This window comes from Lepidochelys kempii, chromosome 19 (genome assembly GCF_965140265.1).
Source record: "Lepidochelys kempii isolate rLepKem1 chromosome 19, rLepKem1.hap2, whole genome shotgun sequence".
Classification (NCBI taxonomy): Eukaryota; Metazoa; Chordata; order Testudines; family Cheloniidae; genus Lepidochelys; species Lepidochelys kempii.
In genome coordinates this window covers 8309876-8326388 of record NC_133274.1, presented here as the reverse complement: position 1 = coordinate 8326388, position 16513 = coordinate 8309876, and the positions used below count along the sequence as shown (strand labels likewise).

At 51.6% G+C, this 16513-nt stretch overlaps 1 protein-coding gene across 2 annotated transcripts; it reads left to right on the top strand.

The window, feature by feature from the left end:
* The first annotated feature begins 2606 nt into the window (after positions 1 to 2606).
* On the top strand, positions 2607 to 13791 carry IFNLR1 (interferon lambda receptor 1). Of its 2 annotated transcripts, none has more exons than XM_073317804.1 (7): positions 2607 to 2706; positions 3741 to 3885; positions 6976 to 7154; positions 8417 to 8565; positions 9192 to 9348; positions 9940 to 10070; positions 11847 to 13791. In XM_073317804.1, exons 1-7 carry the CDS (start codon positions 2649 to 2651, stop codon positions 12678 to 12680), a joined length of 1653 nt encoding a protein of 550 aa, XP_073173905.1. In that variant the 5' UTR covers positions 2607 to 2648; the 3' UTR covers positions 12681 to 13791. The 2 variants fall into 2 exon arrangements, with proteins under 2 accessions (XP_073173905.1, XP_073173904.1); XM_073317803.1 differs by having other exon boundaries at positions 9189 to 9348.
* The last annotated feature ends 2722 nt before the right edge of the window (positions 13792 to 16513 follow it).

The following is a 16513-nucleotide window of genomic DNA, read 5'->3' as shown; positions in this document are numbered from 1 at the left end:
CAAGCCCTGACTCAGTAAGGGCTGAATCACTGGTTGCAAAGTCAGAAAATAGCTGGGACTCTCTAAGTTTCACTATTATTGTGATTATGGTAGTGCCTAAACGCACCAGCTGAGATCAGTGCCCCGTTGTGGTAGGTGCTATAAACAGAGTGAGAGTCAATCCCTGCCCCAAAGAGCTTACAATCTAGACAGACAGGACACAGGGGAAAGAGACACAGATAGATCAAGGACAGAGCTGGGAAAAGCACCTAGCTCTCCCGACTTCCAGGCCAGTGCCCTATATGCTGTACGATACTGCAGGACAACCTGGATTTTACACACTGTTTAAGATTGTGGCTCACGCAATGCCCTGATCTGGAGCCCACACAGCCCCACTGAAGTCTGGGTATGCTGGCATGAGAGTAGAGTTCGGCTGTAAGGGTCTCATGTTGGATGCCCAAAGTTAGTGGACATCTTTGAAAATCTGGGTGCAAGCCAATACAGAAAAGGGCACTGGAGGTGGAGGGAGTTTTAATAAAGTACATTTCAAGTTCCTAAGTGAGTCTCAATTCCATCCCAGATTAATGCCTGTATCCTCCTATATTCCATGTGCTAAGTATCCCATGGGTTTTTGCTTGCTAGGCAGCACCACCTGGTGGTACTGACCTGCCATGTTAGCTTGTTTCTTTTCTGTGATTTAGTTAGTTTTGGGGGGCTGAATAGGGTGACCAGATATCCCAATTTTATAGGGACAGTCCTGATTTTGGGTCTTTTTCTTATATAGGCTCCTATTAACCCCCCACCCCCATCCCGATTTTTCACACCTGCTGTCTGGTCACCCTAGGGCTGAAACCTTGACCCTGTTGAAGTCAAAGAGAGTTTTGCCATTAACTTCCAAGAGGCCAGGATTTAACCCCTGATGTTCTACAGGGACACACAGGCGTGGAGGTCGGAGTCTCCTAACTCTTGCTAAAAATTGCATGTTCTCTTTTATATTGACCTTCCTCCAGGGCTCTTAGGAAGACCTGAAGTGAGGTATTTGCTATAGATGCTGTTTCCCACTCCGCTGCAGAGTGGGGGAAAGAGTCAGAAATTGCTACTCGCCTTCCTGTGCAACCCCATTCCAGGTCTGGAAACTTCCTCTACCTTCACCATGGTGAGTCACCCTCTTTGAGCACTGTAATCAGTGGACACTGTCTGACCTCTGCCATGGATGGGGGTATTAACTGGTTATAACCCTGAACCACCACGTCAGGTGACTGGGGACTAGGGATAAAGATCACCTAGCTACTAACAACCCTATGTGTCAGCCTTTCTTTCCAGGCACATGTGTGCAGGCAGCCCTAACACACACATGTGCATTCGCTGTCTCTCTGTGCACTGCTCACACCTCCTGTGTGCCTGTCTCTCCCCGGCTGTCCTGGTCACCACCACAGGGGAGCCTTGCAGACCCAGCACCCACTCTCCATCCTCATTAACAGGCACAGTAGATCCCTCACTGAGATCTGAGGCATCCTAAAGAGTTGTTGGTGCCCAGGACTTGAGCATCTCCTGAGAGTGGCCGGGAATGTGCTCGGGGAAGGGGGATGAGGGGATGCCCCCAGGGCAATGACAGGAACAAAACAATGGCCACCCATACCCTGCTCCCATTTGTTGGTTCTCCTGCAAGTGAAGGTTCCACGGCACAATGCAGGCAGGCAGTGAGCGACCCAGCCTCTGGGCAGAGCTTGGTGGAGAAAGCTCATTCCCTTTTGCAGGGGATTTCGAGATTTCAACATTTCTCTCGTCAGTTTAGAGCATCTGCACTAGCGGAGATGCTGGGGTGAAAGTTTTGTTTATGTTCTGCATTGCCTTTTTTGTTAGTTGATGAAACTCTCCACAATCATCTATCAGTCTGTCTGGACTTGTTGAAATGCTGGTAAGGGAAAAATCAAGTCAGGGCTCACCTGCAACACCACACCCACCGGCAAGGGGATGCACTGGGTCAGCCTGGAGCAATAACAGTTCTCAATACACAAAGGAGAAATCTATGGTCTCTGTGAGAAAGCGCCCAGGGGTGTGACTGGGTGTAGACCTGGAGTCTAGTCCCAGCTCTGCCACTGATAACAGTGTGACTTTGGCAGGTCACTTTCCACATCTCCATGACTCAGTTTCCCCATCTGTAAAATGGGCATAATAATATCTTCTAAAAATATGCTCAGCCCCAAGATATAGTCTCAACACAGGAATGACTGGATGAAATTCTTTAGCCTGCTACTAGACACACAGGCTGGGTAATCATAATGATCTCTTCTGCCCCTAAAATCTATGTATGGATCTAAGAATACTTCCCCACACCAGAAGGCTATTTGGAAGCAGAAGTATTTGTAAAGCACTTTGGAAGGGAAGGCTAGAGCATATTTATCATTGAAGGTTGAGAGTTGTTTTCTTTTATTACAGCAATCGTTAAACTGGGAGCTGCGTACCCTTACATACAGGTGTCATATGTTCAAAGTACAGCTCAGCCTTTGGATTGCAGCTGATGTGTGAGGCTACCTCTCTCTCAGGGAGTGGTTCATGTGTTCTCCTGTGGGTGGCTGACGGGCAACACTACTTATTACAGGAAACTGGATAATGAAAGTGGTCATAACAAAAAAAACTCATTACAAGCAGGAAGTTGAGACTTCAGCATGTCTACCCAGAGAATCGGAGTCCTGTTAGCTCTGTCTTCCTTACAGCAGATTCTAGGTATGGTATGGACATCTTTGTGCTGCTTTGCTCATGTTAAAGGCATAGTCCAAGCATAGCGTATCCTTTTTGCTTTGTCTTTGCCAAAGCAGTCAAAGTCGCTGTGGATGGGGCCTCGGCCATGTAAACAGGAGTGAAAGGCTCTGGGGTGGATAAATGTCAAATGAAAGGTTTTCCTCTCAGGTGTGCCTACATTTGAAATGGGAGGTGCGATTCCCTGTTCATGGAGATATACTCACGCTAGTGCCTAAAACTAGCAGTGTGTCTGTGGGGGCCCAGGCCCAGGGGGTTGGGCAGGATTGTTCTCTGGGTGGCTAGTCCCAGCAGTTGCCAGTGCTGCTGTGGACATGCTGCTATTTTTAGGCGCTTGCTCACGCAGAGCTAGTGCAGGTCCATTTACAGGAGCTGGGCATCACACCCCCAACTCAGACGTGGACCTACCCTAAAAAGCATCGTGCTGAAGGAGCAGGGATGGCTAGAAATTGGTTCTGTCCTGAAAACCCCAGGTGCCTGGCGTGTAGGGCTGGCAGGGCCATGGCCTGCTTCGGACTCAGAAATCTGGAATTTTGGGAGTGATCTGTTTTTAAAAATTGGAGTTGAAACAGTTGTCTGAGGAATTGCTGTAGGAACTGAAGGTAGCACCTTCAAACCAGAGCATGTAAACTAAGAACTGATCCAGTCCTTTCCCCGGAGCCGGATCTGAACCCCAAGCTGCTTTCAGGGGTAGAGAAAAGTGTGGGCAGCCTACGACCTCGTTGAGGCTGGACTCAGGTGCACCGAGCTTGTTCTTGTGCTTGAAGGACAAAGCCTGAGGGGCAGGAAAATGGGCAAAACCAAAACATGCTCCAACCCCGCCCCCCCCTCCCTCTAGGGCCGGGGTGAATCACGCCCATTGGGAGTGCTGCAGGAAGGCATCAGAGAGCAGTAGGTCCTCACACATGCTGTTCTCCCATGAGCGCCCAAACCTGTCCCAGCCCCAGAATCAAGGCTGGAGCATTTGAATAGCTTTTCCTTCCTATTTCCTTCCTTTCCAGGCTCTGTAGCTCTGGGGCAGCCCACCGTGCCACTGTCCCCCCCTCGCAACGTGACGCTGCTGTCGAAGGATTTCGGCATGGTTTTGACATGGCTCCCCGGGGAGGGGTCCCCGCCAGATGTGCTGTATACCGTGAGATACCAAAGGTGGGTGTCTCACAAGGGAAAATGACTAGAAGTGCCTGGGGCTTGTTCCCCATGGCAGTGGGGGTGTGGGGAGAACTGGGTGTGGTGATTCTATTAGCGGGGTCTGTTCATAGCTTTTTATGCTGGATGGACCAGGCCCGCAAACAAACTGATCAGGTACAGGGCTGTCCCTTGTAGGGCTAGGATTGCCAGAGGTCTGGTTTTCAACTGGAACACCAGTCGAAAAGGGAACCTGGCGGCTCCGGTCAGCACTGCTGAACCAGGCCATTAAAAGTCTCATTGGCACGGGGCTGGTAGGCTCCCTACCTGGCTCCACGCAGCTCTCCAGAAGCAGGGACATCTCTCGGCAGCCCCTAGGTGGAGGCGCTGCCAGGGAGGCTCTGTGTGTTGCCCCTGCCGCGAGTGCCAGCTCTGCAGATCCCACTGGCCGGGAACTGCAGCCAATGGGAGCTGCGGGGGTGATGCCTGCAGGCAAGGCAGCGCACAGAGCCACCTGGCCGTGCCTCCACCTAGGAGCCAAGAGACATGCTGCCAGCTTCCTGGAAGCCACCTGAGTTAAGCGCTGCCTGGAGCCCAAACCCTCTCCCACACCCCAACCGTCTGCCCCAGCCCTGAGCCCCCTCCCGCACCCAAACGTCCTCCTGGAGCCTGCACCCCCCACTCCCTCCTGCACCCCAACCCCCTGCCCCAGCTTGGAACCACCCCCTGCACTCCAAACCCCTCGGCCCCAGTCCAGAACCCCCTCCTGCACCCCAAACCCCTCATCCCTGGCCCCAGCCTACAGCCCACACCTCCAGCCAGAGCCCTCACCTCCCCCCAGCCCTGACCCCCCTCCCACACTCTGAACCCCTGATTTCTGGCCCCACCCCAGAACCTGCACCCCCAGCTCAGAGCCCATATCCCCTCCCGCACCCCAACTGCCAGCCTCAGCTCAGAGCAGTCTCCCACACTCCAAACCCCTCAGCCCCAGCCCAGAGCACCTTCCCACACCCCCCAGCAAGAGCTCTCACCCTCTCCCAGACCCCAATCCCTGTGGAAGGGGGTGAAAATGAGCTGAAAATGAGCAAGTGAGTGAGGGCGGGGGAGAGCAAGCAACAGAGGGAGGGGGGAAGGAGTGAGCAGGGGTGGGGCATCAGAGAAGGAGTGGGGTGGGGCCTTGGGGAAGGGGTGGGGCAGAGGGTGGGGCCAGGGTGTTCGGTTTTGTGTGACTAAAAGTTGGCAACCCTATGTAGAGCACTGCGGGGAGCTGGGGTGCAGGCAACTTAGAGCCTGGTTAAAAGCGCTCCCCAGTGCTGCCCAGGCCAGCCGGGCCGTGTTTGCTCTCTGTGCTGTCACGGGGACTGTCTTAGTACACCCCACGCAGGCTGGCTGCTAAAATTCCCTTTCTCCCCTGCCATTCTGAGCACACCCCTGTGGTCCCTGTCTAGCTTCCTGCCTCTTACCACTGCAGTTTCAAGTTCCTTAATCTCATCTGCCCCAGGCTCTGCCTTCCTCTTTTACCTCTCCCTAGAGGGTCTCTCTTTTGCTGATCTCCCTTCAGCTGGCCCCTTGCTTCCGGCCTTGCCTTCCTCTCCAGGTGGTGTCAGTTCCCATGGGTCTGGTTCTTTGGGGCCTGAGCCAAGTCAGTAGACGTCTTTCCGTTGATGACCATGTAACTGGAGACATGGCGTTTCACCAGCAGGAAGCTGGTGCAGCAGAGTGGAGAATCTGGCCCCTTGTTTTCATCTACCAAGCACAATCTCTCTTTTCCTTCTCTCTCCTTAAAACCCACTGCTTCAAACCTCCCCTTCCTTTGATCCTCCCTCAGCCTTCCCTCCCCTGGGCTGCCTCTCCTCCTGCCTGTGTTTGCCTCTCTTCCCCAGGGCCCGCTTGTGCAGCCCACATTGGGAGGACTTGCAGATCCTGATCCATCCTGCAGGGATGTCAATGGGAGCCTTTTCACTGGCCTCCATGGGCAGGGACTAGGCCCAATGAACTTAAGCTAAGAGTTTCAAAAGTGATTTGCGGGCCCCAGTGTGAGACACTTTCAAGGGGTCTGATCCTCAGGAGTTGCAGAGGACCATCCCTCTGGAACTCAGGACCTTTTAAGGCAGCTCAAGTAGGGCACCCAAAAACCCCCCAGGGGTGCCTAAAATTACGAGTCACATTTGAAAATCTTGGCCTGGGGTTGTAAAGCTTTTTAGGGAAGAGGCTGGGTCTCATTCCTTCTACCTTAAGCACTTATATGTCATATCTGAGTGCCTGACTGTGTTTAATGTGCTGCTCATCATGACATCAGTGCAAGGCATGGCAGGGCAGTGTTATTATACCTGATTTACAGATGAGGAAACTGAGGCACGGACACTAAGTCGGTGTCTATGCTTACCGCGGTGTGTGGAGTACAGAGGTAGCACGTCCCGCAGCACAGGAGTAAACAGCAGTGTAGACGGAGAAGCACTGCTTAGCCCTGTAGAGTAGAGACATGCCAGAACCTTAGTGTGTGTACCCTACATAGCCCTACATGCCCAAGCTGGGCCTCCCATGTCTGGACTGCTATTTTTAGCAGTGTAGCGTCCTGTTACCTCTCCTCTGCCAGAGCCTTTCCCCACCGCAGGGAAAGCCTCTGTCAGCGGGGAAAGGCTCTGGCCCGGTGGAAACAGTGGGGAAAGGCTGCAGCAGCTTCCCTGCTGCCAGAGAATTTCCCATGCATCCCATTTTTCACTGCAGTATATAGCTACATGTACCCTACTCCACGCCACCATCAGTATCACGGCATGTGTGATTTTCCCAAGGTCACCCAGGAAGTCTGAGTCAGAAAAGGGGATTTGATCCATGGTTGCCTGAGTTCTAGGTTTGCACCTAACCACTGGGCAATCCTTCCTTTCATTGTTTAGCTGCAAAGCAGAATGTAAATCTGTGAGGCCATTTAAATAATTAGAATTTGGGCTCTGTCTCTTTGCCAGGGCCAATCCCTGGGAATAGGCAAATATGGGGAGAGCTCTGCCGTAAACCCTCAGCCATGTTTGGGGCTAGTTCTGCAAAACGCCACCCCTGCTAGCCCAAAGAAGCACTAGATGTTCAGCCCTGTGTTGGTTTTGTTTCTTCTTTCAGATGGGATCACTTAAAGCACTGGGAAAAGGTCCAACACTGCAGAAATATTTCCCAAACCACCTGCAATCTGACTTGTGTGCCAGACCTGTACAACAAATTCAGCGCCCGTGTCAAAGCCCGGTCGGCAGGGCGCAGGTCCCCTTGGGTGGAGTCGGGAGTCATGGAATATCATTTTGATGGTATGTTATTGTTAGTCTATGCTATGGCTGAACAGCCTTTCCCGAGAGAATGTTTGTGTGATGCCCCCACAGGACTAGAAGAGTTTGGAGTTTCCCTCTACTCTCCTCCACGCTTGTAAGATTTCGTAAGGTGCTCAGATACCATGGTGCTGGACACGGCATAAGAACCTGAATAGAACAGACCCACACTACAGCTGTAGGCCCTATGCAGAGAGCTGAGTCTCAACAACCTCCCCTGGAGGAAGGACAGTGCCCATTGGGGAGTTTCTGGTCGGCAGCTCTTTGTCCTTCATTATCCAACATGTTCACTGAGATCGTGGCTTCTGCAGATCAAGGGGCTACTGCCAAGTCAGATGCTTAAAGCACTGGCAGGCCCACTGACGGGGGGGGGGGGGGGTAACGGGGGCAACTGCCTAGGGGCCTGGGTGATTTAAAAGGGCCCGGGGGCCGCCGGCAGCAGCACAGCAGGGCTAAGGCAGGCTTCCTGCCCGCCCTCACTGTGCGCTGCTGCGGCAGCCCTTGGGGAGGGGGTCTCCACGCATTGCCCCCGCCCCAAGTGCAGACTCCACAGCTCCCATTGGCTGGGAACTGCAGCCAATGGGAGCTGTGGGGGTGGTGCCTGTGGGCAGCGGCAGGCGGAGACTCCCTAGGCCCCCCACCTAGGAGCCACTGTCAGAGGGGTATGCCAGTTGCTTTCGGGAGCCACCCGAGGTAAGCGCCGACCCCCTGAACCCCTCCTGAACCCCAACCCCCTACCCAAGCCTAGACCCTGCACCCCACACCCAAACTCCCTCCCAGAGTCCGAACCCGCATCCCTTCCCGCACCCAATTCCCTCCCAGAGGAAGGGGCGGGGCAGGGGGTGGGGCAAGCGTTTTTGGGTTTGCGTGATTAGACAGTTGGCAACCCAACTGGGCGGGCATTTGGAAGCCTGGCTGTGCAGAAGAGCGCAGCCAGCAGCTTGCTGGGCACCAGCCAGCACAGGCGCAGCACTGCCCAAATGTCAGGCGGACCACGTCCGCACAGGTTCAGCTTGTGCATGCATGGGGGCCCACTGCTTGTTGTGCCCTGGGGCCTGGAATTGCTGTCGGCGGGCCTAAGCACTGGCTTTGAACTCTTTCTAGCCATCTAAAAAAGAGCCTGAGCTTCACAAAAACTTAGTGTCCAGGGTTGCTTTATATGTGGCCTGTTTGGGTGGCTGGCTTTGGGCTGCATACTGGGATCTATGCGAGTGCTGCTCTAACATCTGGGCACTCAATTGCAGTGGAACTGGCTCCCCCGACACTAAAAGTGAGCGTGACGGAAACTACAATCAACGTGAGTGCCACCTTCCCCCTGGCCTCCTGTGTGAACGAAGCCTTTATCGGTCTGAAGTATGACCTGGATTTCTGGGAAGCCGGAACTGAAGACAAGGTCAGAAGACCAGTGTTTCATTGGATTAGGCATAGATACATACTGGAGATGCAAAGCTTGGATCTTGGTCCAAATTTCTCTAAAGTTCTGGGGAGGGGAGAGGGTTGGATCTGGGTTTTTGGGAACAGGGAATCCTGGAAATAGTTGTTTGATTCCAGTTCCTTCTGCTATATATCCCACAATGTACAGAGACAAAAGTCCCAGGATACATAGAGTCCTGCAAAGAAGCAAAGCCTTATGGGATACCTGCCCACGTCCTCCACACAAAGTCCAAAGTGTGAGACACGCTGATAGGTATTGAATCAGAGAACAGCTGACGTTGTGTATACAGAGCAGGCTGTCTCACACGCACCAGTTAGTGTGCAAAACACTCAGCGCAAAATTAACACCCCCTAGCCCCACCCCTAGTGCAGCCAAGGCCTAGAAGACTGAAACAGTCAAATGAGAAATACCAGTGCCAGACCAGGCGTCTGTGGAGTCATACGTGGTTCTTGCCTGACTAACACCTACACACTGAAGAGGAAAGACGTGTCACAAAGGTCCCTCCAGAGTCTAAACAGAGGATCCAGGTCTGAACAGAGAACCCCAACTGTCTCCAACCCTCCGTTTTCCTTGTGTCTCAGCAGAAGCAGTACTATGACAACATGAAGCAGGACAAGGTAACAATCAACACTTCTGTGTTCAGCGGCAATTACTGCCTGAGTGCCAGGGCTTCCTTCCAAGCAATCCAACTAAAACACAGCAAGTTCTCCAAGCCAGTGTGCGTGCTGTTAAAGACCAAAGGTACGGCCCTGCTGGGGGGGAGCAAGGGGATCGGTGGGAAGGGGCAGGCCTAGGAGGAAATGTTTCCATCCAAACTGGTTTTTAATGGAGAATTGGGTGGTCCAGGAAAGAGGCTGGTTTTGCAAAAAAAGTGACTCCTTTCTGTGGAAATTTTTGTCAAAAACCAAAATGCCCAAAAAACTGAAAGACTTTGGCCATAAACCAAAATATTTTAGCCAAAATAACTTGGTTTTTCAGCCCAGAATTTTTGGTATTTGAATTTCCCCTGAAAATATAAATTGTCCATGGAGAATCCAGATTAGAGTGTTTGGTTTTTTTCCATTTTCAGCAATGTTTTCTGTAAAAAAATGAATTAGGTTTTGACCAGCTCTAGACAGGATGCTGGTCTGGATGTGGGCAGACCTGAGTTCTGTTCCTGGTTTGGTCATTGACCTGCTGGCCAAATCACTCCCTTGTCTAGGCTGTTGTCGGATGAGGAGAATGACACGGGGATTTGAGATCGACGGATGGGAAGTCCTCTGTAAGAAGCTAGTAGTATTTGTAGAATATGTCCACAGCTACAGAACTATTTCTTGGCTTTCTCTCTTGCAGCCATGGACTGGAAGTTCCTCATCACCATTGCAGTCCCATTGCTCGTCATGCTTTTCCTTTGCGCTGCCGCTGCCTCCATCCTATGTCTGGGTAAACAAGCTGCCAAGAGAGAGAAGAGGCCTCAAGCTTTGGTATGGAACGACTCCGTTATTGGGTCAATCCTGGAAGCTGCCGTGTTCTTGCAACTCTTCCTGATTTCCTCCGCACCTCTCAGGATTGAGTCCAGAGTTGAGATCAGATAACACAAACTTCAGTGTATTTGAACAGCGGTAGCACACAAGGCTTAGGAAAGGGATAGATAATAGGACAGAAAATATCATCTTGCCGCTATATAAATCCCTGGTATGGCCATATCTTGAATACTGCGTGCAGATGTGGTCACCCCATCTCAAAAAAGATATATTGGAATTGGTTCAGAAAAGGGCAACAAAAATGACTAGAGGTATGGAAGGGACAGGAGCTGCTTCCAGCTGCAGGGGAGGAGGGGGGAATAATAGAATATCAGGGTTGGAAGGGACCTCAGGAGGTCATCTAGTCCAACCCCCTGCTCAAAGCAGGACCAATCCCCAATTTTTGCCCCAGATCCCTAAATGGCCCCCTCAAGGATTGAACTCTCAACCCTGGGTTTAGCAGGCCAATGCTCAAACCACTGAGCTATCCCTCCCCCCAGGGAAGGGATGACCTGGCCTGTGTTGTTGCAGAGTTCATCTCCTCTCCACCCCCCACCCCCAGTGTGGCTGGAAGCAGCTTGTCCCTTTCTGCCCACACAGTGTCAAAAGGCAGCTATCACCTCCAGGCTGCTTCTTGGCACCCACATAAGCCAGCCACCTCGGCTATGGCACAGGCAGGAAGGGGTTAAGCCCTAAGAATGCATTTTGCACCAGGGCCCAGGGAACCTGACTGCAGGGGCTTCAGTGAACCCAGCCAGAGGGGTGGTTCAGGAAGGGAGGATTCCTAGGGGATGGAGCAGCCCCGCGCTCCCTGGGGGCAAGACCCGGGGGTGGGGTGCTGAAGAGGGTGCTAAGCCTCTGCCCTGAGGGCTGCTGTGGAGCCTGCAGGTTCGGGTGTGAACAGGCTGGAAATTGCTTCTCCCCGCCCCAATCCTGCCACTTCAGAGTTTAGCTGAGGGGCGGAGAGGCTTCCCCGGGCCAGCGCTGTGGGTGAGCTGAACACTCTGACCAGGGTTCTCCACACAGTGCTGGGAGCAGGACACGACCCGCTGGGGGGGATATGGAGGACCAGAGGGGCAGGGGGGGCGAAGGGGCAAAGCAGGGAGAGGACAGTTAGAGGGGGAGCATGATGGGTGGGCAGCAGAGGCGACATGTAAGTGGCCATCACCTGGTGCCTGCCAGCACTCACCAGCCACCGCAGCACGCAGCCAGCACCAGCCAGAAACAGGACGGGATGGTGGGGTCCTGCTGGCCGAGAGCTGGCACACAGCGGGGGCTGCGCTGATGAACCAGCAGGGGGAGCGGCCAGCCCTGCACGCTGCATCTTCGCCCCACCACCAGCCTTGTGCACCCACCCCATCGTCCGCCACTGGACACACCCCCGCCCCCTTCACCACTGGTGGGTGGGCGGCTGGCAAGCAGGGACCTGGCCAGCAGCAGGACCCACCGTACTGATGTGGGGGAGACAGAAAATACAGGACCATTTGCCTGTTTTTAAGAAAAAGTCTGGACACCTGCAGGAGAGCTTAAATACGGGACTGTCCCTTTAAAATGGAACGTCTGGTCACCCTAACTGAAGTCAATTGGGACTGGGCCCCATTGTGCTGTACAGGCCCACAATAAGAGCCATTCTCCAGGCTCTCTGCCACTTCCCATGCCCACTACAGTTGCTTTAAAAAGTATCCATCAAAATCAAAACTCCCTTTAACCTGCCAATCTCATTTCCCTTCCCTCTAGGATTTCTCCCATTTCAGAGCTCCTAGGAAGATCCTTGAGAAGGAGACCAGCGAAAAGGAGTTCTTTGAGGAAGCCCTCGTCTGCTTGGAGAAGCCAGCTTTGGGAGGGAGAAGGAGTGGTCCTTCAGTGAGGAACAATGTATCACTAAAGGCTTCTCTCCTCTCACTCTGGGAGGAAGAGGAGGAGGATGACAGCAGCAGTTTCAGACCCTACACTGAAATGCCTCGGTTCCCGAAGAGAGCTCCCAACAGCCAAGCAGCCAGCACGAGTCACCAAGGGTCCCACTTGGGCTCTGAACTGGGTGGCTCCCACCTTGAGGGAGGATCTTTGTCTAACCTAGCAGGGTTAGAGTTCTCTCAGCTTGTCTGGAGAAGAGGCTCGGCCGAGGAGGACACCTCTGGGTTCCAAGACAGCGAGAAATCCTTCCTTTCTGAGAGTTCCTCCTTGGGAGACTTCTCTCTCATTGAAGCCAGATATCCAGCTACTAGTGGAAATGGGCAGCATGTCTGCCAAGGAGACACCTTCCTTCAGGTGACTGTGTTGATGGAGGGGCTGAATGGGAAGCCTCTTGTCAGCGAGGACTCCGAGGGCTTCCCTCTTGATGGGCCGCTTGTTTGCTTCCAGACTTTAAAGCTCGCAGAGGATGAGGGCATTGCAAGCGACAGTGACAGCCTCACCGTGTGCTCAGAAGACGACCCACCACCCCTGGCCTCGGTAGTAAGCGAGATTTTTGAAACAGAGACACGGGGGAAAGGTGACAGCTTGCAGCAAGAGAGCAATCCAAAGTTTAAATTCCAGGGATATCAGCATGTGCATTATATGCCAAGGAACTGACGGGGTTAGCAGTCCTGTGGTTGGTCTGGATCTAGGGAGCTCCATCCAGGAGGAAAACAATGACAAGTGTTTGTCAGACCCAAGATTTATGCTGCTTATGCATTACCACCCATGCAAAATGCTTTCTGCTACTGTTTGTCCTGCCTAGGGCTAGGTCTTCCTTCACTCACAGAAAGAGGTGGGTTTTTGTCACGGGGTATCTAATGCACGTTAGCTATCCCGCTGGAAAAACAAGGCACTGTAGTTTTACCATGAGGTAAGCAAAGTGAGGTAGACCCCACGCAGGGCTACCTCATGGTAACACTACAAGTGCCTTGTTTCCACTTAGAATTTTACAGTGAGATAAGGCTCTTGGGCTAGTTATTGTTAAGGCTGCATGACCTCTGTCATGGAGTTCATGGAAGTCATGAAGTCAGTGACTTTCCGGGACTTCTGCAATGGCCAGTGCGGCTGACCCCAGGGCCATCCAAGCAGCTGGCCCCAGGGGCCTCAGAGCAATGGCTGGCCAGGTGCAGTCAGCCCCCGCTGTCAAGCAGAGGCCAGTCATTGGCCCCCAAGGTTCCCCCAGAGCAATGGTGCCCAGGGGCCCCAGGAGCAGCTAAGGTTTAGTCAGGGGTATTTATAGTAAAAGTCATGGACATGTCATGAGCAATAAACAAATATTCATGACCTGTGACCTGTCCATGACTTTTACTATAAATACCCCTGACTTAAAAATACCCATGACTACATCTTAGCCTTAATTATTGTACTGTAAAAAACACACACCTTTGTGTCAGTGAAGACAAAGCCAAGGGCAGTATAAAACTGCCAGCAAAATACTGGCAACATGGTATGTTCCAATTATGTGTGGATTTCAACCTAGGCCAGCACATTTCCGTTTCCCCAGCTGTCATTGTGCAGTTGCTTCCTTTGCTGGATGGGACTATCTTGGGTGGACATTTGCCTCCCACATAGACATTTGGACACATCTGCTTTTCGTGGGGTAAAGGGAGCTTCCGGTCCGCCTGCAGCGCTTGCCCTTCATGTTTGAACAGAGAGAACAAAAATCGAGGTGGGCAATGTGAGATGTTTGTTTTGGTTATTTATTTTGATTTATATAAAAACACACCTGTCGGTGCTGAAATTCACCCTGCTGAGCAGAGTGGCTCAAAGCTGCTGTGTAATGTTTGGGGGGCGTTCCGCATGTGTGTGTATTTGCATTTCCCCACCACAACACAGGGCTACCTCTGCTCACCGGAGAAAGCCCATGCTATTTGTCAGAATGGAATCCCTTCCCGTCCTTCCCATCATCACTCGGTGTGAGTGAAATTCTGAGCAATTCATCGTGCACATTGCTTCGTTTGTGCTAGGGCTGAGCCCGGCACTTCTCGGCCTGGCAGTTCAGAGCCCTGGCACCACTGGACTTGCTGCATTAGTTAGGAATGTAAAAAAATTGCTAGAGGCCTGGCACTTAATTGCTTGAGCCTCAGCACCTCTTTCATTACAAATTAAGCACTGATCATACATTTCTCCTCCAAGAATACTATTTGCTGTTGTAGGCTGCAGTTCCCTTGCTGCTTACCCATCTCTGAGCGAAGAGTCAAAGCTTCAATACCACCCCTAACTACCCAAGAAGGGGGTGCTAGACAGAGGTGGGATCTGTGCCCGTCTCTAGGGGCTGATGGTGTTTTACTTGTGGTGTTTCTGGCTGAAATGAACTTGATATGTATGTTTTATTCTGGTAAAGGAGATCAAGAAAGGCACACTGGTTAAAGGGGAAATAGTGAGCTGCCTTTGCTCAGCGCTCTCCATGCACACTGAGACATACCTTAGAGAGTTTACACTTGGAGAAAAAGGCAGGGGAGTATTAATGTGGGTCTTTAATGTTCACAGCCTTCAGGGGATGGGGAGACTGAGATCAAGCACCAGAAGCAGGAGAAGAGATCACGTGATGGATAAATGGCAACAATGCCTTTCACCATTATGGGTCACTCCCTGTTTCAGATCAGATAATGACTAGAGACAGCAGCAAGCTGCAGGGTTCAGAACCAGATCTGGACTTCAGTGTATTATCATAGAATCATGGAAGATTAGGGTTGGAAGACATTTTAGGAGGTCCTCTAGTCCAACCCCCTGCTCAAAGCAGGACCAACACCATTGGTTCAGGCGAGACTTGAGTAGCAATTGAAAGTTGTTACCATCCGACAGTTGTTCGTCAGTCTGTGTGAAATGAGTTGATGGTCTCAGTCCCGTTCTCAGTGGACATATGTCCACATCACAATTGCTTTTGTCTCCCTTTGTATGGAGAATCGTAGACCCAGATACAGAAGCAGATTTGCTTCCCTCTGCAGATTTGGGAGGAGAACGTAGGCTAAGAATTTGTTGCATGTGGCAGGGATCCGATTTCTTTATTTGAGGGGAGTTTGTGGCCTGATTTGCAGAGGTGCTAAGTCTCATGGTAACGGAGTAACGGAAAAAATCAACCTTTTATGTGAAAACACCCAGGGAAATGGCAACAAATGTTATGTATCTAACCTGCCACGGAGGGCAGTGGTTTAGAAAGTTTGGGCTCTGGGGCTGCCACTGTGATGTTAGAGAGGCAAGATGGGTGAGGTAATATCTCTTATTGGACCAACTTCTGTGGGTGAAAGAGATAAGCTTTTGAGCTACATGGAGCTCTTCTTCAGGCTGTTTGTACACACCCAGCCAGCAGCAGTACTCTGGCAAGCTTTAGCAAAACTTCAGTGATTTGGGATTTAGTCTCACATAAAGTCAGCACCGCTGATCTTACTGTCAGTGAAAGCAGATATGTGGTCTAGCAAGTAGAACAATGCAGCTGGGTGCTCTTCGTTCACAGGAATCCCTGGGTTGAACGCTCTCGCCTGTGTAATGCAGAGGTCACATGAGATGATCCAATCATCGCTCTGACCTTAAAATCTATTAACTGCAAAATCGGATGACAAGACTTCTCACCCTTTTCTCCCATGGTGCAAAGTTCCAAGCAGAGTTTCATGTTAAAGCTGTGTTATAAATGACAGGTTTCAGAGTAGCAGCCGTGTTAGTCTGTATTCGCAAAAAGAAAAGGAGTACTTGTGGCATCTTAGAGACTCACCAATTTATTTGAGCGTGAGCTTTCGTGAGCTACAGCTCACTTCATCGGATGCATAACATTTGTGTTATGAATGACACTCGTTCCAGTTCTGCCTCACTGGAGCTCACAGACCCCCACAAACTTGGAGAGGCTGGACTCCAACCCCATATCTGAGCTTTACAGCTTGGTCCCCCTCTCTCTGAAGAAAAACAAATTCCAAGAGGCAGGTTCCGTCCCTCTACAAATTAAGACAGACAAGCAAGGCCTTCAAATAATAATCTCAAAGCACCTTGGGTGATGGAACGCTCTTGAGGACGAAGTCAAGCACCCACACCATAGTCCTTACATAGGTCATCATGAGTTATAGCAAGCCCCTGTCAACATGGGTTTGTAAGTAACATGAGTTCTGAAGGGAGGAAAATATGAGGGCAGTTTTACAGTCTTCATCCACAGAGCTCCTTGATGGATGGGGCTGTGTGATTAGACACAAGCAGTGTTAATTGATAGGTGGGTTTTGCTTAATTAACTGGTTGGACTTCTACAGCTTGCCCAGGTGAGGTGGGAGGGATACATACACAAGCTTTTCTATGAATTTGTGGCGCACTCGGAGCATTCATCAGGGCTTATATCCTACTGGGATGGGTGCTAGAGAAAAATCTGAGGTAGAGTACTAGAGAATAATAGAGGATCAAGGCCAGGGACTGCATAGACATCAGGTATGGTATTTTCCTAATATATGTTTGGCCTTCAGGACATCACA